Raw genomic sequence first — 27,938 nt, 5'->3', positions numbered from 1 at the left:
AAAGAAAATAAAGAACTAAAGATAAGTCAATCAATTGTAGTGTTTGTTGACCTGGGATCAGCTTGTACTGATTTATCATAAGGGAATGGCTGTCAGAAGCCCCTTTTCACCTGGTGTGGTACGATTTAGAAATACTAATATCACGATTATTAAATAAATTATCTATATTGAACACTGATTCCGCGAATCTTAGCGGATGAGTAAATGCAAAAGACATTTTCTGAACGTCGCTGATCAAGCAACAATGTTCCAAAACTTGTCCCAAAGGGTTTTTGGAGGCTCGTCGTCCCAAACAACGGCCTCGATGTCTCTTCTGTCTGTGTCGATATCGACTTCGTCTAGCCTATGGAAAATTCTGCATCTGAACCAGATCTGGGCACCAAGCCAAATAGCAATGAAGAGGAAGACCGAAACGTAGGCGGCAGCAAAGTCCACACCACTAAAGGTAGGTGCGAAAGCGGTAAAACCTTGGATTAAAATGATTACAACCATGAAAAATAATGCATAGTATGCCAACCATGGCATGAATTTTGCCTTGAAAGGAAGATCGTCACGAGAAATACCACGATATTTCAGAGCTTGCATGAATCTGATGTGACATGCTGAGATTAAAACCCATGTGAAGAAACCGGCCACACCGGTGATGTTCAACAGCCAATTGAACGCAGACGCACCACCGGTAGAAAGTTCCATGTAAGCCAAAGCACCGAAAGCAGATGTAAAGAAGACTGCAAAATATGGGACACCAGCCGCATTGGTTCTACCGAAGAAACTAGGCGCCAGCTTGATTTTTGCCAGACCATACATGATACGAGAACCGACGTAAACGTTGGAGTTACCAGCTGAGATGATAGTAGTTAGCACCACGGCATTAAAAATGTGAGGGAGCACTTTGGTACCTGAGTTTTCAATGGCAATGATGAAAGGTGAGGACGAAACGTACGAATCCGAGCTGTTCAATTTTGGATCATTATATGGTACCAGTAAACCGATAAAAACAGCGATAGGATAGTAAAACACTAAAATACGGAAAACAACTTTCTTGATGGCTCTTGGCACAGATTTTCTTGGGTTAGCAGCCTCACCAGCTGTGATACCGACCAACTCAGTACCTTGGTAAGTGAACGCAGCATTAATTAGCGAAGACACCCAACCTAAGAACCTACCTTCATTTTTGTCTTTGGAGATAATTCCTGGTCCCCAGGCACCAGGATTCCTCCAGTAACGAAATCCAACCGGTCCTGTAATACCTGCACCACATACCATGCACAAACAGTAGATAATAAACCCAACGAGAGCAATCACCTTGATGAAAGCGATCCAAAATTCAAACTCACCATAGTATTTCACCGGAAACAAATTCGATACGGTCAGAAGTACCCAAAAGATAGTAATCCAAGCGGCCATTGGCACAGCAGTGGTCCAAAATTCGATAATTTGACCCACAACAGAGAGTTCCAATGCAAATGTGATTGCCCACGAGAACCAGTACATGTAACCACTAGCCGCGCCAAACGCAGGAGACAAAAACCTACTAGAAAACACCGTAAATGCAGAAGTCACTGGAATGAAAGTCGCCATCTCACCCAATGACTGCACCACAGAGTACACAAGTGTTGCCATAAACAAATAAGCAATTAATCCACCAACGGGACCCGCATTCGACAGCGGAGTAGAAATACCAATAAACAACCCAGTACCAATCGTTCCTCCCAGCGCGATCATACCAATGTGTCTCTGCTTCAACGCTCTTTTCACCTCCGCTTCGTGCACCTGCCCTTCCTTCACAAAATCATCAGAGCTCTCAAGATCACTCGAACTCAACCCAGGCAAACTTTCATCTACAGCAGTTGTTTTCGAAACTACAGATTTTTTTCTATGATTGATTGCACCTGCCTGTCCCGATGACGAATCCTCATCGTTCATCCCAGAAAAATTCCCCAGCTCATATCCCTCTTCACTGACGTCCTGTTTCGCATTCCACATCTCTGGGCCTCCTAAAACCTACTCTTGAGTCCACTGCCAGGCAATTTCTCCACAACCTATATACCCATCCGATGAACAGCCGTTGTACATTTCGTTATCTGAAAAAAATGAAAAATGCTGATACCAAAAACGCAATTGCCCAGAAGCAGACCTCACACTAACCTCACCGTCCGTCTGGTATCAACTCCGCTCGGGCAGTTTGGGCTACCATCTCTCCTGCTCCTTCTCCTTACTCTCACTATGAAAAGTTTCTCTTCATTGCGGAAAAACTGCGTTCCTTCCGGAAAAACGTTTTTCCGTGCGGCGTCTCGCAACAAGCTGCCCATAGGGTTGAGGCAGTGCCGTACAGCCAACGCATTTTATGAACTCGCATTAATTAGACTACCCACGATGCCTTATCTGTTGCTTCTCGAGACGCCTTCGACGGCTTCTTTTTCGGTTTAGTTTTCTTTTTAAGCTGCAAGATGAAATTCTTCGAGAAATCGTCATTTTAACAATTTTTTTTTTTTTCACTATACTGATGGTAAGTCAGTCAATCAATGGATAGAGTTTTTTTGTAGACTTGATAGTAGGACTCTTGTAGCTTTTAGATAGATCTTTTAGTTTTGATAGAGTTTTGTAGATCTTTAGAGATCGATAGACACATGTGGAAGTCAAAAGCGCACGAGAAGGACGATTCCCCGACGATTTCGCCTGTGGGGAAGACTGAGCAAGACAAGTATGGGTATGAGTTACATCCATTGGATCCGGTGACCCAGCAAGTGACGTTGCGTACAGTTACAAATGTGTGCGATGGGCTGGAGGAAGAAGATGCAGAGGAAGCTGGGTATCACGATACGCGGGTGAAAAGAGCGTTGAAGCAGAGGCATATTGGTATGATCGCGCTGGGAGGAACGATTGGTACTGGGTTGTTTGTTGGTATTGCTACTCCGCTTTCGAATGCGGGTCCCGTTGGATCGCTGATCGCTTACCTGTTCATGGGTAGTATTGTGTATTTCATCACGCAGTCGCTGGGAGAGATGGCGACTTTCATTCCGGTAACATCTTCGATTACAGTTTTCTCGAAAAGGTTTCTTTCTCCAGCGTTTGGTGTGGCCAATGGGTATATGTACTGGTTTAATTGGGCTATCACTTATGCTGTGGAGATTTCTGTTATTGGGCAAGTGATTCAATTCTGGACATCTGCTGTGCCGTTGGCTGCTTGGATCGCCATCTTTTGGGTTTTCGTTTCGCTGTTGAACTTTTTCCCCGTTAAGGTATACGGTGAGATTGAGTTCTGGGTTGCATCTATCAAAGTGATCGCTATTGTCGGTTATTTGATCTACGCCTTGGTTATTGTTTGTGGTGGTTCTTCCCAGGGACCCATTGGGTTCCGTTATTGGAGAAATCCCGGTCCTTGGGGACCAGGAATTATCTCTGATGACAAAAATGAAGGTAGGTTCCTAGGTTGGGTGTCTTCGCTAATTAATGCTGCGTTCACTTACCAAGGTACCGAATTGGTTGGTATCACGGCGGGTGAGGCTGCTAACCCAAGAAAATCTGTGCCAAGAGCTATCAACAAAGTTGTATTCAGAATTGTTATTTTCTACATCATGTCGTTGTTCTTTGTCGGTATGTTAGTTCCATTCAACGATCCTCGTTTAGCCAGTAACGTTGCAGTGATCGCTTCTTCTCCGTTTGTTATCTCGATTCAAAACGCAGGTACTAGAGTGCTTCCACACATCTTTAATGCTGTCGTGATGCTCACGATCATTTCCGCTGCAAATTCCAACGTATATGTGGGCTCTCGTGTTTTATACGCATTGTCTCAAACCGGTAATGCTCCAAAACAGTTTGGATATGTTACTCGACATGGTGTTCCATACCTTGGGGTCATCGCTACCTCTTTACTAGGACTACTTGCCTTCTTAGTGGTCAACAACAACGCTAACACCGCCTTCAACTGGTTGATCAATATTTCTACATTGGCTGGATTATGCGCGTGGTTATTCATCTCTCTTTCTCACATCAGGTTCATGCAAGCACTCAAATTCCGTGGTATTTCAAGAGACGATCTACCTTTTAAAGCCAAGCTGATGCCATGGGGTGCTTACTACGCTGCATTTTTCGTTACAGTGATTATATTCATTCAAGGTTTCGAAGCATTTTCTCCAAAATTTGACGTTTCTGGGTTTTTCACTGCATACATCTCCCTGATCATTCTGGTTGTCCTTCTAATCGGTTGCCAGCTCTACTACAGATGTAGGTTCTTATGGAAACTGGAAGATATCGACATTGACACAGATAGAAGAGAAATTGAATGTATCATCTGGGAAGAAGAAGAACCCCAGAATTTATGGGAAAAATTCTGGTCTATTATGGCATAAACAAGCATGTTAATCAAACATCAAGCATCTGTAATATAAGTTCAACATCATTAATAGATTCAACATTTGGGATATAATTGGTATAATCATCACTTTTAACGTGGGATTTTCTTCACTAGTAATAATAATAGACACATTTACTATTAAAGATCGATCACTATGATGGTGGGTTTGGGAGACTGGTGCGTAGTCGAATCGTTTTGACCAGTGTGTAATTAGTGGACAATTGTGCAATTGCCCTTGCTCCAGGTTTTTTCTTTTATTTTGTGGCTCCGGGAAGAACATAGTATAGTGGTATCCTTCTATGAACGACGAAACTCCTGCTAAGGTCAATGATCTGAGCGAACTGGTCACCAACCATAAGAATGAGATGTTGTTAAAGTATATTAACTCCTCTCATCTCTCCATATACAGTTGCATTGAGCTGTTGTGCAAACATGCTGATAACATAGGGATCCATTACTACTTATGTCAAAAACTGCTTACTTTCCCACATTCTGAATTACAATTCTATATCCCGCAACTGGTTCAGATACTCCTGACAGTGGAAACAGAGTCTATGGCCTTGGAAGAACTAATATTGGACTTGAAGAACGAGAATCCCCATTTTGCATTGTTGACTTTTTGGCAGTTGCAAGCCTTATTGGCCGACTTTTCCTCTGATCCAGAATCCTATGGTTTCCAAGTGGCGAGAAGAGTGCTGAATAATCTTCAGTCAACTTTATTCAGTACTAGTAGAAGTGGTGAGGATGCGAAAAGTCCTACAAAGATGCATGAGAACATAGCACCAGCATTGGTTCTGTGTTCGATGGCGATGTCTTCCATTGGGTTGCCCCAAATGGCGCAAATGACCAAGCCATTGATTGAATCACAGGGTCATCGACAAAAGGCTTTTGTTTTTAAATTAGCCAAGAAGGCAGTCAAAGATCTTCGGAGAAATATAACATTGAAGAACACGTTACTTAATACAAAGGCTATGAAAGGCTATGCGAAGAATGTCGATTTATTACCGACTTCGCCCGTCGATATTGTGGATCCAGTGAAAACTAAAGAGGATGCGGCGTTCAGAAAACCTAGAAGGGCAGAAACAGATTTGAATTTCGATATAGTCGATGATGTCGGTGAACAGCTATTTCAGGACAGGATATCCAATTCCATCAAGATGCCCAAGAGAAGATCTAAATTTCTGGATGAATCATACGTCCACAGAACCTATGATACGAATTCATTGTCTTCTTTGGCAGCAGAACACTCAAATTCCATTGAGCCATCCATCTCGAACTCAGATTTTGACTCAGATCCTTTAAACACGGACAAGTTTACATCCTCCATGCCTGATTTACTGCTCGCAGAGCCAGATAGGTCGCGCACATCGCTATCATCTGTGGAGAGTAGACCTAATTTGGAGCGTTCAAATTCTCAACCGCCCTCGTCAATTGATGGTGAGCAATTAAGAACAGCCGATTCAGACTCCAGAAATCAACAACTTGATCTATCTCAACTAAGTACAACCGCGAAAATTAAGTTGCTCAAGACAAACTACTTCCGCTGTGAAACCCAGTTTGCCATTGCGCTGGAAACTATCTCGCAAAGGCTAACGTTGGTCCCCACAGAAGCCAGATTTAGTGCTCTGCGCGCAGAGTTGTCACTATTAAACAGAGATTTGCCGGCTGAAGTCGATATACCTACTTTATTACCACCAAACAAAAAGGGTAAGCTACACAAGCTGGTCCTCATAACTGCCAATGAGGCTCAAGTCTTGAATTCTGCAGAAAAAGTTCCATATTTATTACTCATCGAATACCTACGAGATGAATTTGATTTCGATCCATCAAGCGAAGAGAATATGGAGATTTTGAGACGGAAACCTAATGCTAGCAGCTTGATTTTCGACCTAAACGATATCGGAAGAGCAAATACCAGGCAAGGAGATTTGACTTTGAACATAGAATTGCAAATGGCAAGTCAGATGACCGCAAATCCTGAAAGAGTTGTCTCTGGTGCTTCTGTTGCAGGATCCACTCATTCAGACCAAACCACTGTACTTGGAAAAGAGATGGATTTAGGTGATATGTCCATGATCAGAGTTAAGAATCAAACGGATGCAGAGGCTTACAGAGAGACATTGGTCCTACAAAACGCAGCCAAGGTACCTGTGATTCCAAATGATTCTGATCACAGGGCTCCAGAATTAAATTTCGTGTCCAACTTACAAGACGCAGTTATAACCGGTAATTCAGGCGCTCGAAACTTTCGTGATCGCACGGTGGAGCTAGCTGATGAGATGCGTATATCTGCCGTTATGCTAGCTCAACTTGACAAATCACCTCAGTCTGACACGTCGAACCAAATCCGCGAAAAGATCATCGCGTCGATGAAGGAAGTTCAGGACAGATTTGGTTACCGTGATTTGGAAGCCATCCATGGTTCAGCAGGTGAGCGGAAACTGGAAAACGATTTAAAGACAGGTGGTATTGATACTTCTTATCTAGGAGAAGACTGGGCAAGTAAGAAAGAGAGGATACGCAAGACTTCCGAATTTGGTCATTTGGAGAACTGGGATTTATGTTCAGTCATTGCGAAGTCAGGGGATGATTTGAGACAGGAAGCATTCGCATGTCAACTCATCCAAGCTATGGCTCAAATATGGTCTAAGGAGAAAGTAAACGTTTGGGTGAAGAAGATGAAAATTCTCATCACAAGCGCAAATACCGGTCTCGTTGAGACTATAACTAATGCAATATCGGTGCATAGTATCAAAAAATCCTTAACAAAGAAGATGATTGAAGAAGGCAACCTTGATGAAAAAGGAGCTATCGCGAGCCTGAAAGACCACTTCTTAAAAGCATTCGGTGATCCTCAAGGCTTCAAATATAGACGTGCTCAGGATAACTTCACGGCTTCCCTGGCAGCATACTCACTTATATGTTACATCCTTCAGATCAAAGATAGACATAACGGTAACATTATGATCGACAACGAAGGCCATTTAGTTCACATCGATTTCGGATTCATGCTCTCAAACTCTCCCGGATCTGTTGGTTTTGAAGCTGCGCCCTTCAAGCTGACTTACGAGTACATAGAGGTGCTCGGTGGCATCGAGAGTGAATGCTTTAAGAAATTCGTGCGACTACTAAAAGACGGCTTCAAAGCATTAAGAAAATACTCTGATCAAGTAGTCTCAATGTGTGAAGTGATGCAGAAGTACAGCATGCAGCCGGGTTTCAACGCCGGCGAAAACACAAGTGTACAGCTCAAGCAAAGGTTCCATCTCGAGCTGTCCGAATCTGAATGCGACGATTTTGTCGAGAACTATCTCGTCGCCAAATCCGTCGGCAGTATATATACAAGGCTCTACGACCAATTCCAGCTGATAACGCAGGGCATATACAGTTGATCTGAGCACTAAACGAACAATTCAGCACCAATCTTACGCATCAAACGTCCATTCTTGACAAGCGGGTTAGAGCATCAACTTCGTTACCCGGCAGAAAATTCAATCGGCCTCGGTTTGACATTTCAATGTAAGCCTACCTCGAGAAGGCACATAACAGAGGATTCTGATGATAGAGCTTAATCCAGATCGTTCTTTGCCTTTGGATCGGTCGCTTTAGGATATTAGGTGTATCAGGCTTCATTGGCTTATTAAAATAATTGGAAAATAGTGCTTAATAATGTTGAGAGTGAAAAATAGTACACCGAAGTTGCGGGGCAAGTTGACATTGAGGTTGGCACACTATACAAAGCCTTCCATTAGATTTGAGAGCTCCCTGGCGAAGAACTCACGTGAATCAAATGATAACGGTAGAGACGTTTTACTTGGGGTTTCCAATTCGGCAAACCTCGATCAAGAAAAGAATCCGAAGCAGCCGATCGAAAATGATTTGGTTCTGCTGGAGAGAGGAATCAAGAAATCTGATGAGTTGACTTCAAATTTCACTGATTATTTGTACAAATTCAATAGGTTACCAGCAGATTTTGGGTCGAATCAACTACTGACAATTGATGCTGATTTGCAAAGAGAACTTCGTGGCATTATGTCAGCATTTAATGCACCAGTCAGGTATGCATTCGGGTATGGTTCCGGAGTTTTCCAGCAGAGCGGGTATTCTAAGGACGATGCCAAGCCACAGATTGATCTAATCTTTGGTGTGGGCCATCCTGCTCACTTCCACTCACTCAACATGAGACAAAATCCTCAACATTACTCGAGCTTACGTTATTTTGGCTCTTCATTTATCTCCAAATTCCAAGAAGTTGGTGCTGGAGTATATTTCAATCCTTTTGCTGAGATAAACGGCCATGAAGTGAAGTACGGCGTTATCTCGATGGAAAACCTTTTGAAGGATTTGGCCACCTGGAATACGTTTTACATCGCCGGGAGAATGCAAAAGCCAGTGAAGATACTAAGAAACGATTTGAGAGCCCAATACTGGAATCAACTTAACTTGAAAGCTGCAGCTACACTGGCCAAGCATCTAACCTTGAAAAAAAATAACGGGAAACTTGACGAGTTTGAATTCTACAAAGAGATTGCAGGTTTAAGTTATGTGGGGGATATTAGATACGACCTCGGTGGTGAGCATCCGGATAAAGTGAGCAATATTGTGACTAAAAATTTCCAGAATTTTGAACATTACTATAAACCCATCTATAAAGATGTGGTCCTGAATGAGTCTCACTACCTACCTCAAGGTTTTACTTTGGAAAACGCTGGCGGTCTCTTGCGAAGCAGAATTGGTAAGACAAGTGTGTTACAAACGTTGAAGGGCATCTTCACAGCAGGAGTCACGAAGTCAGTCAAATACGCTTGGGCAAAGAAACTTAAGACTTTCAAAAAATAAGGCTGGTCCACATTGAGGGAATTATTCACACTTCATTTGCATTCGATTCAGACATTACCTTTTCATTTGCATCCAATTCAGTAATGGTCTCACCTTCACATTCGCATGGGACATCTACTGGAATTTATACGTAAAGTTATATTATACCCGTCTTAACAAACATAGTATATGCATGAAATGTCATGATAGGTAACATTTAGCGGCGTAATGCTGCAAATCTTTTTTTCAATTCATCTAGATCGTCTTCTTCCACTTTCTTGTGCATCACTTTAACATCTTTGCGAATAGCTTTGGGTATCTTCAGGTCGTTGTCTACAGTTTCACTGTTCTTTCTCGGTTTTCTTACTGAGATTGGGTGCTCACCATCCTCAGTGAACTTCTCATCATTATCGACTGCCACTATCGGTTTTTTACTTTCCTTCTTGTCATCATAGATATCGCCTGACTCTTCAACCTCTTCACTGGTTTCCTCCTCGGCTTCCTCTTCGTCCTCAAGTTCACTGAATCTGACAGAATATGTACGTGCAATCTCCTTCAAATACAACGTAACTAATTCCTGGCTTGGTAGCTCTGGCGAACACTTTTTGAGAACCTTCTCTGGTACACCAACTTGATCCTCAATGATAACGGTTAGAAACTCCGTGCCAAATTTGAGCGTCATTAGATCTCTCATCTGGGTCAACTCTTTAACTTCGGGGCAATGAAGTGTCGCAAAAACAATCGATCTAACGGCCTCGTTGATTCCATCATTCATATGCTCGGTGATTAAGGCTTCCTCGTTTTGAATGTTGTTGAGAATGCTCACTCTTGCATGTAAGAGTTCACAGTATAGCTCTAGTAGTTCGAGCAATTCTATATGTATATCGTCACTGATGAGACTTTCCACTCTATAATGAGCCTTTTGTTCTTTCCCATCAGCTAATAGCTTGGCAACTTCTCTACGGTCTTGCTTCGCCAGAGCCTGCTGTTTCTCTTGAGCAAACCTGAGCCTTTGTATGCACATCTTGAGACATGTTTTGAGTTTGACCTGCTTCTGTCAGTAAAAAAAACCTTAATAAGGGTATCAACAGGGACGACATACGCTGAAGGGTATCTGTTGAGCCATTTGTGACTGATTTAAGCTTATATCTTTGTTCTCGAGGTTATACGCTAGGCCCCTTTAGGTTTCGGCCTCACAGATAATTAAATCGACAGTTTTTTCAGTTGAAAGTGTGAGTTGATGAAAGCACTTTTAAATGCCATAGTTGACTCAATTGGCTTTCTTGATGCTATTATGATACAACTCTATTTATAAATTTCAATGTTACGCTTCCTAGCCCAAATTATCATGAGCAAATTAGACGCTTAAATATCTTTCCATTATGTGGTTCGCGAGCTCAGTATTTCCACTCTCTTGATAGATTATCACACAGTTGTATGCTGCATGTTTCTTGAGCTTTTCATCTTGGTAATCATTTAAAACCTTGTTATAGTACTGCACTGCGATTGAAACGAGCCCCAGTAAGTGGAATGCCCGACCTAAATTGTAGTCTGCTTCCTGCTTCTCAATGGTTGTGTACATGGATGACCTTACGTCGTAGTAGCGATATAAATACCGTAGCCCATGCAAAATTTGGAAGTGTCTGTTTGGTGTCAGCCTTTGCATCGATCTATGAAGATGAGAAAGGCCCATCAATAAATTTATCATAGGATCATCCGGAATCTCCTGTTCCAGCCTATTCAAGTATTGCAGTGCAGAGAGGAAACCTTTACTTGCGTATAACAGCACGGCGTAAATGTAGTGCAGGTATGGGGAGTTTAATTTCTCTGGATTCGAAACCATTTTGTTGGTGATAGAAGCTTGACCATTAACTTCCTTGCCATATCGAATGCTATCGAATGCTTTCAGCTGTCTCAAAAAGAACTTCTGATGAACTGTGGAGCTCAATATGTCAAGTGAAGTTTGTCCACGTATTAGCGAATACATGAAAAGCTGCAGGATCTTACGGTTGAATTGAAATTGATTCAGCAGGCCTCTCAAATTCTCAATCAGCGCGTTCTCATCTTCCGCTTGAGCAACAATCGCTAATTTGATGAACTTCATCATCTTGGCTCTGTTTGGATCCTGGAAAAAAACGTTTACCTCTTGAGCCGTTTCAATAACGCTCAATCCATCTTCCACACTTTGATAACGGGTAAGGTTAAGTGCGAGCTCCATAAAGACTTCAAACCATTGGTCGTATGTTAGACCTCTGAGTTCAGTTGTTGAAGTAAGAGTCACTCTTTCTTCCATCAAAGGTAACCCATCTAGAAGGTTATCACCCTCTGATAATTTGGATAGCCTCTCGATCTTGTAATCGATGACTTTATTAAACTTTCTTGTTCTTCTAAAAATCCCAACGAACTTCTTCGATCTGCTCTTAACGAAAAAGTTTTTAACACTTGAAAACACATCAACTAGGTCAGAAGCAGTATCAATCCATAGGTATCTTTGAGTTTTATCTCCATCTATCATCCCAGGTCTGTACAACGACAGTTTGTTGTATTTGTCTAATACTTTTGTGGTGATTCTCTTCTCACGTTCTTGCCGTTCTCTCTCTGCATCCTGGGGAGTTCTTTTTCTCTTTGGACCCGATCGTCTAAAGAAACTGTCCTCCAGCAGAGGCTTTGCGGAAGTTTCTTTAGCAATATTTTCCGATGACCCTTCATTGCCTCTATTTGAGGATGGTGTTGACACACTTTGACTTGCTTGACGCTTTCTCAGATTAACGACCTCTAATAACAATTGGCTAAAGATTTCAGTGTTTCCCAGATGATAGTTAATCTCCGCTAGTATTAATTTATTATCCAGGTCCTCGGGCTCAATTTCGACAATCATCTTGTAGTATTTTTCCGCCATAGTGTAATCTTCAATCTCCTTGTAGCATTTCGCCAACGGCTTGTAGAGTTCTAAAGTACGGTATTCTGCCATCGATAGCAGCGGCGAGAAAAAATCGATAGCTTCTTTGTACTTCTCTGCCTTTTGCAACGCTAGAGCCACTTCGAAATAGAGATCAGGGATATCAGCAAAGTTTTCGTCATACAAAAATTGGAAGTGGTTGAGCGCTTCTACGGTATTATCAGTGAGCAATCTCAATAAGCCTAAACGTATCCTAATATCAATTGGTAGATCGTACGATTTTTGCTTCTCGGCTTCCTTTAAAGAATCAAACCTACTATTCTTGAATCTTCTGCTATCAAATTCGGAATCATCATTGACATCGTCCCAAAAAACCTGGTTTTCACGGTTTTCTATCCACCTAGCGCACTTCTTGATCGCTTTAATTCCAGAACTGCCCCCAGAAGTCAGTTTCAGGAGCAGTTCGGCAAGGATGTTCAACGAAGACCAATCGAAAATGATACATTTATATTTGGCTCTTATTTTCTTCCAGTTGATACTTGGGTACATCTTCATCTCCTCCAATTCGGCTTCATTCTCCACAGTTTCTTCAGTCGTTGAGTCATCTTCACTTTCCTCCTCATCAGAAGACTCAAGAGCACTTTCAGAAGCAGCGATTATGGCATTCCGTCTTTCTACATTATCTTCAAAAATCTTCATATAGATGTCCACGGCATCGTTAATACGGTTGTACTCGACATAAAGCACTGCCAAATCTCGCAAAATATTGCCGTCTAGCGGATTGTGCGCATGAAGCCTTTGGAAACCTTCCAATGCTCTCCCAATCTGTCCCACTTCCTTGTAAAGCAGAGACCTGCGGTACACACACTCCCATTCTTCGTGATTCATGTTGATCACTCTTGAGTAACAGTAAATCGCCTGCCGTATATGGCCCAAATCCGCTGATAGAATAGCCACGATCTTCCAAAACGACCAGTCAGAGGAATTGAGATGAGCTGCCAAGAACCAAGAATTACAACAATCATTCAAACGGCCTTGCAACTGGTATATCTCACCCAGAGTTTCATAAGCGGCAAAATTTCGCGCATCTTTCTTGATCACCTCGTTATATAATCTTTCTGCGACCTGCAAATCATTCCTCACAAACGCTTCGTTCGCTTCAGAGAGCAATTGAGAGACTTCTGGATCCAGAACTCTCTGCCGAGATGCCTTAACTGAAGATTTTGCCTTCCTATCCCTTCGTTTCCTCTTCACTTTGAAATTGTTGGCTTCCCTAATCGCATCCATAAAATCCTGCTCATCATCCTCCGAGATCCCGCCATAATCACTAAATTCCGCCAGCAAAGAGTCTGCCTCACTCACATAGTTGCCCTCGTCAAACCCGAACTCCTTTTCCGCGGCTTCCTGGTCATCATCATTGCCGATCATAGCCCTGTAGTCTTCCATATTCTGGTAAGCATACTCCTCACCAGACCCCCCTCCATTCGAATCAACACCATCATCATCGTAATCCTCGTCTGTCCCACCACGAGCCATACCAGCTAGCTACACCAGGCAAGTCCTCCTTCTATAATCCGCAGGCTTTCTATCGAGCTTTAAAGGTCTTCTAAGTTGTTTATATTAGTGCTTTAACATTATCTCATCTCTCACGTGATCTTTAATATTAAAGGCTTAAGGTGGCAATCAAGACCTTAACTATTAATCTAACTAGTCAAAACTTGATGTTTAAGACGATCTGAATAGAATTGGTACGTTATGTTTTCCGGGTTCACTCCATTTGGTGGAGGATATGCTAATCTGCCGCAGAAGTTTGAGGACTTCTTTCGGTGCTATCCTGTGGCTATGATGAATGATAGAATCAGAAAAGATGATGCCAATTATGGTGGTAAGATATTTTTGCCTACTAGTGCTTTAAATAAGCTAACAATGTTGAATATACGGTACCCAATGTTGTTTGAGCTTACAGCGAACGAAAATGGTCGAGTTACGCATTGTGGTGTGCTGGAATTCATCGCAGAAGAGGGTAGAGCTTATTTGCCACAATGGATGTTGGAGACTTTAGGTGTTCAACCAGGATCTTTGCTAAAAATCGGCTCTACCGATGTTCCTTTGGGGCAATTTGTTAAACTGGAGCCGCAATCAGTGGATTTCCTCGACATCAGCGATCCCAAGGCTGTTCTAGAGAACGTACTGCGTAAGTTTTCAACATTGACGATTGAAGACATCATTGAAATATCCTATAATGAGAAGACGTACAAGATAAAGATTTTAGAAGTGAAGCCGGAGTCTCCTTCGAAAGGTATATGTGTCATTGAAACGGACTTGGTAACAGAGTTCGCTCCACCGGTAGGGTATGTTGAGCCAGATTATCAGGCTTTACAACAAAAGGAGTTAGAGGAAAAGCAAAAGAAGAAGAGGGAAGGAAAGTTTGATTTATCGGCACATCAGAATGGTTCTATGGCGAGAAGAATTGATTATGTAGCGAAGTTGAAAGAAACTAATGCAGGAACAACTGCTTTCAGTGGTGAGGGGCAAACACTTTCGGGGAAGAGTAATAAGAAAAACGGGGACACAGATCTATCAAAGATTCAGATTACGTTGGATGGTGAGCCAGCGAGGTTATCTCTTCCGGACGGCCAGCTATTTTTTGGATTTCCAATAGTACTACCAAAGACATCAGAAGATGAGGAAGCCTCATCTGCGGAGAATGCATTCAAAGGGAAGGGACAGTCATTAAGGAAAAGTAATAAAAGAAGAGGTAAGTCCGACCATACTTCTACAAAATCGAAAACGCCGAAAAGTCCAGAAGTAATAGAGATCGATTAAGCTTCAGTAAATTAATTTGTGTGAAATGCTGCGTCTAAATAACATATACGTCTATAAGTAATGATTAAAATTAAATTTGACAGGTGATTACTGCTTGCGGGCTTGATGGCTCATTATTTTCTTCAAAGCCAAAGGAAGCTCATCGTCGGAATCATCGTCCTCGTCGTAGTAACTTGAATCTGCGTCACCAAGCGTTTTTTTCTTGGACAATCCACTCATATGATCGACAGAGTCCGTGTATGAACCAATGGAATAGGTTCTCTTCTTAAATTTCTCCGGTAGGCCTTCACTGTTACGCCCCGCCTTGTGCGATGCAATACGGGCCAGGTTGAGGGCATTATTGTCTGTGTACTTGCTGTTGAAAGCCACTGGCTGCTCTACTTCAGCAGTCGATACCGTGCTCTCCGATGAAGAAGCCTCGTCCTCCGAAGTTAAGGTCTCCACACCAGCTGGCATACGTGCCCTTACTGGTTTCTTCGGTTCCGCTCCCTTTACGAAGTCGTCAAATCCTGTGACAGCTTCAGCGGCCCAATCCTCATATAGCGGCCTAGAAAGGAACCCGTACTTGAATTCATTGATACCAACTAGGATCTTGGTTAGGTCCACCAACTCTTCCACATACTCTATGACTTCTTCAGTCGCGGCGCTAGAAGCGTTCCAACTCAGAAACCTTTCTTTTAAAGCGTACTCGTGCGGAGACAAAGTATTATGGGCTTTACTACGCTCGTTTCGAGAATTAATCATCAATTCTTCCTCAATATCGCTATTGTCTTCGTCTCGAAATTTATCAGTTATAGGCCTGGGCTTTAACTGGTCCAACCGACTTTTATATCTGTTGTGCAGCGCTCTACCGACCATATTAATGAGCCTTCTGTGCGCAATTCTTGCGCTAGGCAAAAATTGTGGTAGTGGAGTCTTTGTGAGAAAAGCTTCCTGAATAGCTCTCATTAAACATGAGATGCCTCCAACCACCTGCCGCCTGTAGGGGTGCACAACATTGTTCAGCTCCTCAAGTACTCCACTGCCATATTGCTTTCTTAACAAGGCAACATTATCCATCCTATCGACGATCTGCCTTTGAACAAATATTATTTGGGTGAAAACATTCTCAAGTTCGGTATATTCGCCTTTCAGTCTGGGCTCCTGTCTGGTGAGACCCTTGTAAGCGTTTGCACGAGCCAACGCAGACTTTGCACTCTGTGAAATGTTGGTAAATTTTTTGTACCTGGCGTCAGTCATTGATTCCTTACCGGATTCATCTTCAAGCCCCGATGCATAGAGAAGCTCCATTTCTGTAATACAACCACAGACGAATGCGATTTCCTCGTTCAATTGATCACGAGCTTTGATCGGGAAGAACAACACTTGTACAATCAAAGCAATTCCCCCTCCATATCCTACAGCTAAGCATCTTTTGGCAAAACTTGTCAAAATTGAACTCTTGATCGGTGAGGGCAAAGTCGCAGCTAGCAGCACGATATAGATACTGATAATTTGTATAATGGCTGCCTTGACATATGGTGTTCCCAAGTAAAAAATAAAACCAGGTACGGCACCAAATATTGTGATAATGGTCTCAAGATATGGATTAGTTTGATGCACACCGGCAACATAAGATAAGTAACCCCAAGCTGCACCAGCAATGACACCGACAGCACGTAAGAAAAATACCCAAAACGTCCCACCAACAGAGGGTTCCAAACATAAGATGCACACGAAACCAATCCAAGTACCACGATACTCGATATACCAATGGCGTGTCTTAGGCATGAACATAGGGAAAGAAGCTAACATCAAGGCTATCGTCACCTGAAAGCCGAACCTAAAGTGAGCTTTGGAGTCCCTGCAAAACTTGTCCATTGATAATAATAGCTTAGTTAAGTAATATGAAGGTTCCTTGTGGACCTTTTTGCTCGAAGTTGAAGAATCTCTTGTACTGATTGGAAGCTCATTATCTTCAGATGAGCCGGAATGCGGTTTCATTGTTTGTGAGAGTATTTGGTTCTCCTCTTGAGAAGGTCGCCTGACTACCATTTCACTGGGGCCCCCAATGTTATCATCATTCAGAGCTCCCTTCAAACTCTCATTTTCAGTAATAAAGTTTGCCCTTGAGCGGCTACCTTTAAACCAGATCTTGAATGATTGATAATTGCTGAGAAATGTAAACCAAAATGATTTACCACGTAACCAACCCTTGCTTTCTCTTTCCTTTCTACTGGCATAAATCTCTTTTGCGTTATTAAGAATGGTTATCACAGAATTGGCCGACTCTTTGAAGTTCATTAGAAAAGAGGAAAGTAAGAACATTTCGTCATCTGGATTTAAGAGGTCGATTTCCAAATTAATCATTTCCTCTCTGAAAGCCAAATCGAATTCGACAAGTGCTTCAGTTAACCCCGTAATATGGCCTTCGACATCGTAATCGTTTGGAAACTCTTTTTTACTGTTGAACTTGGGAAGATCTGAATGTGGAAACATATCATTGAAATTTACACGGCTGAAATCCACATCATAGGCATAGGATAATATTATCTTCGTGATATAGATGGATTCACTCAACGATTTGTGTAGACCATAAACTGGGGCCTTCAGTCTTTTTAAGATCTTGATTAATTTTTTAGCGTCAGCGTAAGCAATCTCTTTGTCGGTGCGTACATCCATAATATCCCCTTCTCTATTTTGCTGCCTTCCCAGCAGGATGAAATCAAGTTGACAAGCGTTGATCAGACCATTGATATACAAATTGAGTGGCTTTAGTAGGTCGATTATAGGCTTTAATTGCGTTGGAGACAAGTATGAATATGATATTTCATAGATGCATTCATCCAGGACAAGTAAACAGTTTCCAACTTTGTCACTGATCTCTGTCTTCATCTTGAGAAGCTTAGACAGTGATATTGGTGGTTTCCCGTAGGGATTGTCTTCGTCCAGACAGTCTATCGAGATGAAAAAACTGATAGACGCATCTATTGCCTTATGAATCACGTTGAAGGTATCGATAGTAGTATCACCGAGGAAAGTACTACCAAACTCTGGAAACAAGACCAAATTCCAAAAGATTGACATAGCAATACCTAAGTAGAATGGAGTGCTAAAAGAGTTTGCAATTACTCCTGAATCTTCTGTCAATGGGGCCATAAAAGCAAAATGAACAACCAGAAAAAGTGGAAAGACTATACCAAAATAGTGGTGCGATACCGATCTCATCCAGCCATGGAAGAACAACATCAGTGTCTCAAAAACAGCTAATATCGCCAACCCAGCTTCAAACCTCTTATAATGAACAGCGTACTGCTCTAACTCCGAAAGATATTTCCACGAGTGCCCAAGACACCTCTGAGCCAAAAATCTCCCAAAGATGGCATACGCAAGCCCAAATACGAGACCCGTCATACAATATATAGCTCCCTGAATTGTGCCACTCACACGTCTACCAGGATGAACCATAACAGATATCAGCGGAAGCATTGCCGGTTCCGTACCTAAACGGTCTCGAACTTTGGGAATCAAACAGAAAATAAGTGCAACAGTAGAGTTGACTGTTGATTTGCCAATTCTCTTCGCTAAAACTTTATCGCATGGAAAATAATGCTTCCATAGCTTGATCAACCTTTTCAAGCGGCCAGTTTTGGCAGTCTTCTTCGAAGTAGCCATCTTAAAGTGCCCTTGAAAAGATCCGGATAGTAACAGCGTCCGAGAACCCAACCGTCACTTAATTCGGAGCTGTCAATAAGATTAGTACTTTAGTCGATAGCGAGTGTCCTTTGACAGGAACTATCGTCTCACCACGTTAGCCGTATCTCATCGGCTGTTTTCGCTTGGTGAAAAAAATGCTGGCCGAAATGCTCCGGAAGCGGTCACATGTTAACACGCTCTCGATGATAACATCAATTATAGCCGCCCAAGCCGTGCTTGCAATCAGTTATAGCTCGTCTAATGACTCTTTGCAATGATTAGGTTGTTTTGTCCGAGTTTCAGCGGAATACGAGACTCGTTGTTTTTTAGTCGATGATCACTGTGTTGTTGTTAACAAGAGCAGCAATCTCTGGAGCCAGATCCACTTGTTTAGTAAAGTTTTTGTAATACTTTATGGGAATCCACGGCGAAACGTCTAAAATTGGCCCCCAGCTGGACAAATCACGATTCGCTGTCCATCTCTTGAAGACTAGCTGTGATTCTCTTGGTCTTTCGAAAACCACATACGAAACAATACTCTCGCTATTGGCAAAGTCGTTTCTTGAGGAGTAATATAGGTCGTGTAGGGATTCTACTCCGAAAATTTGTCGTAGAAACTCCATCAAAATATGCTTGTCTGCCAAATCTCCCGGTGACTCCACATTTTGCACTTCGATTCTCAGTGTTGAACTGTCATAGTATTTATGTGGCTCAGGGCTTGATTTCTGAGTTGTTTGGCTAAGATTCAAAGTCTTCCAGTCACCATACGGAATCTTGAAATGTTTCATCTTGCGTAATGTGGAACCATACTCCTGTATATGTGTTATATCCTTTGCAAAATGTGTCCTTCCTTTCTTTTGAGCTCTTGATTCACGTTCATTCAACTGGTTGATCAGTTCATTGCGTTGTTCATCGTTATCGATCCGTCTCTCTAGCCATTTATCGTAAGCGGCTCTTGAGGACTCATCTGTGAGTATGTGGGTGGCTAATGACAACATATGGAACTTGTGAATGGCACTCGAGTTGTCCGGCTGCTTGTCAGGGTGGTACATGAGCGCCATTTTCCTATATTGCTTCTTTATCAACGCAAGCGGCACATCCTGAGGAGAACTTTCGATCTTAATATCTAGCTCCTCATATAGATTGATCTGCTGGGCATATATACCCTCCAGATCTAGCGACATAGTGAGCGCTTAGCTTTGGTTTAGTTCTCAATGGTTTTACTCATCGCGAGCGTGTATAAAATAGGCGAGAAGCGCCAAATTGAAAGACGAAACTCTCATTATGCTCTAATTTACCAAAAATATAGTATATATGTGTTCTTATGCCATTAGCCACATTAGGATACTTTGCCAAAAGAATCCATAAACAAAGAGAAAGTAATTGCATTTCTTGACGGTAGATTTCTTAATGTTAGCCATGTCATTGTTAGCGTTGACGAACAAGTTGAACTTAACAGACCTCAGCAAGAATACGCCAAATGCGATGAAAAGGTATACTTTGGCAAGCATCGATACGTATAGAGGTCTACTGGGCGAGAACAGAACCATTGTAAGTGGAACGAACTTGTAGCCAACGTAACATACCAGTTCGGTGATACTAGATGTTGGAGAGTTAGTATTCACCAAGAGATAGAGACCCAACTTCAGAATTACCAGATCCAAGCCAACAAATGCCAAAGTTGAGGAAAGCTTGTAGTATAAGTTCTCTGGGTTAAAAGAACCTTCAAGGCCCTTTTGCATGTTCCAGATGAGAATATACGTCACCAACCCCATGATTGGTATGTATAGGTCTGGCGAGTTAACGTCATCTTTTGGTGGTAGGAAAGATAAAGCACCCCCGCCTTGGGACTGCGTATCTGGTACACGTTGCCAATTTGTTCTCTTGAAGAAAGGCAGCAAAATGATCTGTAACTTCTTCAAAACATAAGCTGTGTTTACCTGGAAATAGTGTGAAAGACTGGATGACCCCGCAGTGGCCTTATTTACAGTTTCCTGGAACTGTGAAAAGTTCTGTTGACCAATAAAGTTGGTAAAAGCACTCTGACCCAATTGATAGGCCATCGAAGTTGTTGGATTCTGAAATGGCATACCACCTGGCCCATCTTGCTTGGTATTAGATGCAAATTGATCCTGTGCAGGACTCTCATGTACCTGTGGTTGTGCGGTATGCCCAGTTGCCTCATGTGAAAACCTGTCGTTCATGGACCCAGCATTAGACCCATATGCGTATGGATTGTACGACATAATCTCAAATAAGCCCCCAGCTGTATGTTAGAGTAGTTATCACGCTTTGAATGCGTCCTTCAGAGATTAATAGTTATTAGTTTGAATTGTACTTGACTTAGGCATTGAAATCGTTCCTCACGAGGACTGTCTTTAATACTAAATTCAATGATTTCAACTTAATCAGTGACATTTAAGAAACTTTGATTGCTGCCAATAGGTGGGTGCTATTTTCTCTTCATTTTGAGCCTAGTAGTGGTTTCTGAAGACGCTTGTAACGTGTTTTGAGGACTTCGTTATTGTGATTCGGTCACGTGTCGGGACTCGTAAAGCAGCTGTAAGTTGCTTGATGAAGTCGATGAGATCGATTTTAATCAACACTTGGCATCAAAGGTTGATACCACAGTGGTTCATTTGTGCTTTAGTGTATGTCTGACAGGTTCAAGGGGAGCAATTCAGCAAGGGTTGTTAAAAATGGTGGTTTTATTGGTGGTAATTCGACTGCCAACNCCTTTGCAGTAACGGCAAACCAAATTATGCAGGCCTCGAGAATAGATGAGATGGATGACATGATGGGATTTGAGAGGTATACTGCACCACAGTACAGTGGGCGGAGGGATGCTAACAAGTTGGGTCAGATTCCTGGTCGTGTGGGGTGGCTTTCAAACATGCATCCGACGATTATCTCACCTGTATCAATACCGGGAGCTAGTGGAAACGACGCTACGGGTATCGCTGGTGTAGACTTCTATTTCTTGGATGAGGAAGGTGGAAGTTTCAAGTCTACCATCACATACGACCCATATTTCTTCATAAAGTGCTCTGATCCTTCTCGAGTTGCTGAAGTGGAAGAATATATCAAAAAATACTTGGAAACTTGTCTTAAGAGTGTTACTATTGTGGAAAAAGATGATTTATCTTTGGACAACCATTTACTAGGTTTGAAGAGAACTCTCATAAAGTTGACATTCATCAATTCGAATAAATTATTCGAAGCAAGGAAGCTTCTGCGTCCAATCTTGGCACATAATGAGAACAACAATACGCAAAAAAATCTTTACTCGGGACAGATGATGGGAAATCCAAAAACTGACGTTAAAAGCCTGATAGAGGACATTAGAGAATACGATGTGCCATATCATGTGCGAGTATCTATTGACAAGGGAATACGAGTGGGTAAATGGTATAAAGTCACATCCGGTGGGTTTTTTGAGTTGAAGGAGAAAGTTGCATTTGCTGAACCAGTGGTGTTAGCCTTTGATATCGAAACCACGAAGGCTCCTCTAAAGTTTCCCGATTCTGCCATCGATCAAGTTATGATGATTTCGTATATGATCGACGGAGAAGGTTTTCTTATAACAAATAGAGAGATTATTTCGGAAGACATCGAGGATTTTGAATATTCGCCAAAGCCAGAATACTTGGGACAATTCACGATCTTTAACGAAGTTGATGAATTAGCATTATTACAAAGATTTTTTGAGCATATTAGGGACGTTAGACCCACAGTCATTTCCACATTTAATGGTGATTTTTTCGATTGGCCATTTATTGAAAATCGATCAAAAATTCATGGCTTGGACATGTTTGAAGAGATTGGTTTCGCACCTGATTCCGATGGGGAGTATAAATCCTCCTACTGCTCTCATATGGACTGTTTTCGTTGGGTGAAAAGAGATTCTTATCTTCCTCAAGGTTCTCAAGGTTTAAAAGCAGTAACACAGGCAAAATTAGGTTATAATCCAATCGAACTGGATCCAGAGCTCATGACACCCTACGCATTTGAGAAACCACAACAGCTTTCGGAATACTCTGTTTCTGATGCAGTGGCAACTTACTACCTTTACATGAAATACGTTCATCCATTCATTTTTTCTTTATGCACAATCATCCCATTAAACCCCGATGAAACCCTCAGAAAAGGTACTGGTACCTTATGTGAAATGCTTTTGATGGTTCAGGCTTACGACGGTAACATTATGCTGCCGAACAAATACACGGATCCAATTGAAAGATTTTATGACGGCCATTTACTCGAATCAGAGACTTACGTCGGAGGACATGTGGAATCTCTTGAAGCGGGCGTGTTTAGGAGTGACATTCCAAGTGATTTCAAAGTTGATCCCACTGTCATAGATGAGCTACTGGACGATCTGCCGCATGCTCTCAAGTTTTGTGTTGAAGTCGAAAACAATTCCAAGATAGAGGATGTCACCAACTTTCAAGATATTATGGATGAGATTACTGTAAAACTCAAGGATTTGAAAGTAAAAAACGAAAGAAGCGAGTTGCCTTTGATTTATCATGTCGATGTGGCATCAATGTACCCTAATATAATGACAACCAACAGATTACAACCGGATAGTATGAAGAGTGAAAGAGACTGTGCAAGTTGCGATTTTAATAGGCCAGGTAAAACATGTGACAGACGATTGAAATGGTCATGGAGAGGAGAATTCTTTCCAGCAAAAATGGATGAATATAATATGGTCAAGAGGGCACTACAAAACGAAACATTTCCCAATAAAAACAGATTCTCGAAGAAAAAATTCCTGACATTTGATGAACTATCCTATGCGGAGCAGGTAACTCACATTAAAAAACGTCTGACAGATTATAGCAGAAAGGTATACCACAGAGTCAAGGTGTCCGAAGTCGTGGAGAGAGAATCGATTGTGTGCCAGAGAGAAAATCCTTTCTACGCAGATACCGTGCGATCCTTCAGAGATAGAAGATACGAGTTCAAAGGCCTAGCCAAAACCTGGAAGGGTAAATTAGCGGCTATTCCGTCTTCTGACAAGCATGCTAAAGATGAGGCAAAGAAGATGATTGTTCTTTACGATTCTTTGCAACTAGCTCACAAAGTCATTTTGAACTCTTTTTATGGATACGTTATGCGTAAAGGTTCTCGGTGGTATTCAATGGAAATGGCCGGAATAACTTGTCTAACAGGTGCCACAATCATTCAAATGGCCAGGGCTTTAGTAGAAAGAATAGGGAGGCCGTTGGAGTTGGATACCGATGGTATTTGGTGTATTGTTCCAAAGTCATTTCCCGAGAACTATTCCTTCCAAATGAACAATGGCAAACGTTTGTTCTTATCTTATCCTTGTTCGATGCTTAACTATAAGGTCCATCAGAAATTCACAAATACCCAGTACCAGGAACTAAGTGATCCTGTGAGGCACAAATATAAGACCCATGATGAAAACTCTATTTTTTTTGAAGTTGATGGCCCTTACAGGGCGATGATTCTACCTACTTCGAAGGAGGAAGGTAAAGGTATCAAAAAGAGATATGCTGTGTTTAATGAGGATGGCTCTCTTGCCGAATTGAAAGGTTTTGAATTGAAAAGAAGAGGTGAGTTACAGCTAATCAAAAATTTTCAGAGTGACCTTTTCAAGGTATTTCTGGAAGGTGACGATCTACAAAGCTGTTATGGAGCGGTTGCTGCTGTTGCTAATAGATGGTTCGATATTTTGGACACAAAGGGGGCCATGCTTGAAGATGAGGATCTGATAGAGTTGATTTGTGAGAACAGAAGCATGTCAAAGACCTTGAAGGAATATGAGGGCCAAAAATCAACCTCCATAACAACAGCCAAGAGGCTAGGTGAATTTTTAGGTGAGGAAATGGTGAAAGATAAAGGTTTGCAATGTAAATATATTATCAGTAGCCTGCCGCCAAATGCTCCTGTTACTGAACGTGCCATTCCAGTCGCTATCTTTTCAGCAGAAATATCTGTAAAGAGATCTTTCCTACGGAGGTGGACATTGGATACGTCGCTGGAGGACTTTGATCCTCGCGCTATCATCGACTGGGATTATTATAAAGAGAGAGTGGCTTCGGTCATCCAAAAGATTATCACTATCCCCGCAGCTCTACAAAACATTCCCAATCCAGTCCCAAGAGTTGAGCATCCAGTATGGCTAAAGAAAAGATTGGCAACCAAGGAAGACAAGTTCAAACAAGATTCATTGAGTAAGTTCTTAGTCAAAGCTTCGCAGGCGCCGGCGTCTGGTCAAATTAAAGATATTGAGGATCTCTTCAAAAACAATGCAGATATTACGAAGGAGACCTCTAAAATAGCCAAAGTATCTTCTCGTAAGGATCGAAACAAGAGGAAGCGGCAGCAACCTCCAGAAGTGGAATCTTTAGTGTTGCCATCTGTTATGCCGTCTATGGATGATGATTATGTGGCGTGGCTTGAATACCAAAAGATCAAATGGAAGATTCAGTCGAGGGATAGGATACGTAGAGCTCAATTATTCGGAAGTACAGGAAACTCGGCCGACAGAAGTGCGCTGGGCGGCCTGATGAGAAAACAAGCAGAAACTTATGCCAATTCCACCTGGGAAGTATTACAATATAGAATTTCAGCGCAACCTGGAACACTAGATGTTTTCGTCTCCATTCAAGGTCAAATACAAGTTCTCAAATTCAAGGTTCCTAAAACAGTTTACGTCAACTTCAGATCAATACCCCACGTCTCTACACCGGAGCATCTCGTCATGGAACCATCCAATGCGACGCTGCCAAATAACTCTAGAATGAGCGACCCAACATCCAAAAACCTTTATAAATGTACGATGCCAGAAAGCATTTACATTGACGAGATGCAGAATGACTCAGGTATTTTCAATTACATGAATGTTTCTGGAATTTTTGAAAGTACTGTCACTGCTAGTGAAAGAGCAATTATTGAGCTCGGTTCATCCGTTGTGTTTAGGTCGAACACCTTGGGTGCTCTGGGTAAAGGTTTACAGAATGGATATGAGTTTAGAAATTTGGCTATGGCAGATACTCAGAGATATCTCAATAGGTTCTCTTTGGCCGTCAGCTACCTTTTGCACTTGAAGTCGAATATTGGCTACGAATTTTTCTGTCTCGTTAAGTCTTGGAGTAAGGCTGCTATGATTTACTATTATAAGCCTTCCTCTAATGCAAAGGAAATAGCCCCAGCCATGCTAAAACAGATCTACAAGGAGGCTTTTGAGCAAAAGAAGGAATTCCACTCTAAGTTCTCTCGATTTTTCCCTCTAAACGAAGATATGGACTTTGAGCTACAAGCCTTTGCTGACCGCTCGAAACTGTATCGAAAGCTCTCGCTTCAAATCAATAAGTTAAAGGAGGAGAAGGGTTTGCAATTTTTACTTCTACTACAATCACCATTTCCCACGAATTTGACCAAAAGAATCAAGGTATTGGGACAAGTCCCAGTGGTAGAAATCACCATGAATGAGTTAGATTTACCTCAACTGCAGTGGGAAGTGGTACTGAGTAAAAAAATGATAAGCCACTTCCTTTCTTGTGGTTCCTGGCTGTCTCACTTGGTTACTATCTCCCAGTCGAGTAGCATCCCGATTTGTAACCTCAAGCTTGACAATGCGGGGTTCGTCATAGATGTACTTTACTCACGTCAGCTCAAGAATGATGGCTACGTGCTGTGGTGGAATGACAATAGCCCTCTTCCAGACCATGGAGGAGCACAAAGGGATTTTGATCTGAACACTTCGTGGCTAATGAACGATCTAGCCTTTCCAGAGGTGAATAATCCTGCCGTGTATGATCAAGTTGTATTAGAAATCGGAGTGGGCAACTTGACGATCAACGCTGTCCTTGGATCAGCTCTCATCAATGAAGCCGAAGGAGGTGATCCCATGGGAATGGACGTCTCCAACAGCTTGAATAGCGGTGACCATAATTCCGGTGATAACTTGGTCAACGATGCATTTTCAGGAGGATCGCTGTTGGTCTTGCGTAATCTCCTAAAAGAGTGGTGGGACAGCGCTCTGGCGAACAACTCAACTTCAGATCTACTTATTAACTCGTTTGTTAACTGGATTCAAAACCCAGACTCCAAACTGTTTGATCCCTCTTTAAGATATCACGTTCGCAATCTGACTAAAAAATCCTTACTTCAACTGATGAACGAGTTTCATAATCTAGGTTCAAGTGTCACTTACGCTGATAGAAACAAAATTCTTGTAAAAACGAACAAATATTCTCCCGAGACTTGTTACGCATATGGTCAATACATCATCAAGGCTGTACGGAAGAACCTTGTTTTCACCTACCTCGATCTTAGAATCGAAAAGTACTGGGATCTACTAATTTGGATGGATAAGCACAATTTTGGGGGCCTAGCTTGTACGGATATTCAAGAAAAAGAAGTTCAGGATGTAAGAGCTTTCTCAAAATGGCATATTAAAGAATTTCTCCCTCTTATTTACAAGCCAGAGTTTGATGACTGGATGATGATTTTTCTCGACAGCATGGTCAAGACGAAAAGGAACTACCTACAGTCCACCGAAGGTACGCAAAGACTTACACAGATCTTGCCAATAAAAACGAACAAAGATGGGTTCAGCGACGATGACGATCAAGGACCACTGACGGACTTTACTCGTATGTTTTCCGCCCCATTGATCAACAGAATCGAAAAGCTCTATCAAAATGAGAAGAAATTCATTCTCGATCCGAAATATGCCGCTGAGTACACATTTCCGATCTTACCGGGCTCTCACCTCTCGATGAAGGCTCCATTGTTAGAGCTCGTGAAATACCTATGTCAAGTGATGCTTCTTTCTAAGAGTAATTTATTAGAGGTTCGTGAGCTTCGTAAGGAGTTGTTGAAAGTCTTCGAGGTTCGCGAGTTTGATACGAGAGCAGAATTTATTAATCCAAGCACGAGCTTAGTAGTGAATGGCTTTTTATGCGAGTTTTGCTTCTTTACCACTGACATTGATTTCTGCAAAGACGATCCCACCACCATCTTTGCTTGTCCAAGCTGCCATAAAAAGTTCAATCGTGTGCTCTTACAGGAGCATATGATACAGAAACTATATGCGGATGTAGAATCATATCTGACTCAGGATTTGCAGTGTTCAAGGTGCAGGAGAATGAAGCAAGATAATATGAGCACTTACTGTAGTTGTTCTGGTTCCTGGGTAGGCTCAGTTTCGAAAAATTCTTTGATAGAAAAGGCTCTTGTGTACCGGCAGGTTACTGAGTACTACGACTTCGATTTGCTGAGATGTGCATTGGAAGATATTTGTGTGTAGTCATATCGATATTTAATACCAACAGGTCTTTTTTTCGGTCCCTCGGGATGACTTACAAAGTAATAGCTGCTATA

At 42.0% G+C, this 27,938-nt stretch overlaps 11 protein-coding genes across 11 annotated transcripts; 5 read left to right on the top strand and 6 right to left on the bottom strand.

The window, feature by feature from the left end:
• Positions 1-234: 234 nt before the first annotated feature.
• On the bottom strand, positions 235-1,986 carry TDEL0C06180 (amino acid permease; the record flags this gene model as incomplete). The annotated part of the gene is made up of 1 exon (XM_003680670.1): positions 235-1,986. One exon carries the CDS (start codon positions 1,984-1,986, stop codon positions 235-237), a length of 1,752 nt encoding a protein of 583 aa, XP_003680718.1.
• Positions 1,987-2,630: 644 nt separating this feature from the next.
• Positions 2,631-4,352, top strand: LYP1 (lysine permease; the record flags this gene model as incomplete). Its single annotated transcript, XM_003680669.1, has 1 exon — positions 2,631-4,352. The coding sequence occupies one exon, from the start codon at positions 2,631-2,633 to the stop codon at positions 4,350-4,352; it is 1,722 nt and encodes a 573-aa protein (XP_003680717.1).
• Positions 4,353-4,656: 304 nt separating this feature from the next.
• Positions 4,657-7,749, top strand: PIK1 (1-phosphatidylinositol 4-kinase; the record flags this gene model as incomplete). Its single annotated transcript, XM_003680668.1, has 1 exon — positions 4,657-7,749. The coding sequence occupies one exon, from the start codon at positions 4,657-4,659 to the stop codon at positions 7,747-7,749; it is 3,093 nt and encodes a 1,030-aa protein (XP_003680716.1).
• A 277-nt stretch (positions 7,750-8,026) lies between these two features.
• TAM41 (putative phosphatidate cytidylyltransferase) lies at positions 8,027-9,196 on the top strand (the record flags this gene model as incomplete). Its single annotated transcript, XM_003680667.1, has 1 exon — positions 8,027-9,196. One exon carries the CDS (start codon positions 8,027-8,029, stop codon positions 9,194-9,196), a length of 1,170 nt encoding a protein of 389 aa, XP_003680715.1.
• A 196-nt stretch (positions 9,197-9,392) lies between these two features.
• Positions 9,393-10,301, bottom strand: IST1 (Ist1p; the record flags this gene model as incomplete). Its single annotated transcript, XM_003680666.1, has 2 exons — positions 9,393-10,223; positions 10,278-10,301. 2 exons carry the CDS (start codon positions 10,299-10,301, stop codon positions 9,393-9,395), a joined length of 855 nt encoding a protein of 284 aa, XP_003680714.1.
• Positions 10,302-10,532: 231 nt separating this feature from the next.
• TFC4 (transcription factor TFIIIC subunit TFC4) lies at positions 10,533-13,610 on the bottom strand (the record flags this gene model as incomplete). Its single annotated transcript, XM_003680665.1, has 1 exon — positions 10,533-13,610. One exon carries the CDS (start codon positions 13,608-13,610, stop codon positions 10,533-10,535), a length of 3,078 nt encoding a protein of 1,025 aa, XP_003680713.1.
• A 219-nt stretch (positions 13,611-13,829) lies between these two features.
• On the top strand, positions 13,830-14,900 carry UFD1 (polyubiquitin-binding protein UFD1; the record flags this gene model as incomplete). The annotated part of the gene is made up of 1 exon (XM_003680664.1): positions 13,830-14,900. The coding sequence occupies one exon, from the start codon at positions 13,830-13,832 to the stop codon at positions 14,898-14,900; it is 1,071 nt and encodes a 356-aa protein (XP_003680712.1).
• Positions 14,901-14,987: 87 nt separating this feature from the next.
• On the bottom strand, positions 14,988-18,554 carry TDEL0C06110 (uncharacterized protein; the record flags this gene model as incomplete). The annotated part of the gene is made up of 1 exon (XM_003680663.1): positions 14,988-18,554. One exon carries the CDS (start codon positions 18,552-18,554, stop codon positions 14,988-14,990), a length of 3,567 nt encoding a protein of 1,188 aa, XP_003680711.1.
• A 347-nt stretch (positions 18,555-18,901) lies between these two features.
• CWC23 (U2-type spliceosomal complex subunit CWC23) lies at positions 18,902-19,759 on the bottom strand (the record flags this gene model as incomplete). The annotated part of the gene is made up of 1 exon (XM_003680662.1): positions 18,902-19,759. One exon carries the CDS (start codon positions 19,757-19,759, stop codon positions 18,902-18,904), a length of 858 nt encoding a protein of 285 aa, XP_003680710.1.
• Positions 19,760-19,897: 138 nt separating this feature from the next.
• On the bottom strand, positions 19,898-20,821 carry YIF1 (protein transporter YIF1; the record flags this gene model as incomplete). The annotated part of the gene is made up of 1 exon (XM_003680661.1): positions 19,898-20,821. One exon carries the CDS (start codon positions 20,819-20,821, stop codon positions 19,898-19,900), a length of 924 nt encoding a protein of 307 aa, XP_003680709.1.
• A 407-nt stretch (positions 20,822-21,228) lies between these two features.
• On the top strand, positions 21,229-27,864 carry POL2 (DNA polymerase epsilon catalytic subunit; the record flags this gene model as incomplete). Its single annotated transcript, XM_003680660.1, has 1 exon — positions 21,229-27,864. The coding sequence occupies one exon, from the start codon at positions 21,229-21,231 to the stop codon at positions 27,862-27,864; it is 6,636 nt and encodes a 2,211-aa protein (XP_003680708.1).
• Positions 27,865-27,938: the final 74 nt, after the last annotated feature.

The sequence above is a fragment of the Torulaspora delbrueckii genome, chromosome 3 (assembly GCF_000243375.1).
Source record: "Torulaspora delbrueckii CBS 1146 chromosome 3, complete genome".
In the NCBI taxonomy this organism is placed as follows: Eukaryota; Fungi; Ascomycota; class Saccharomycetes; order Saccharomycetales; family Saccharomycetaceae; genus Torulaspora; species Torulaspora delbrueckii.
This window is presented reverse-complemented; position numbering and strand designations above follow the sequence as displayed.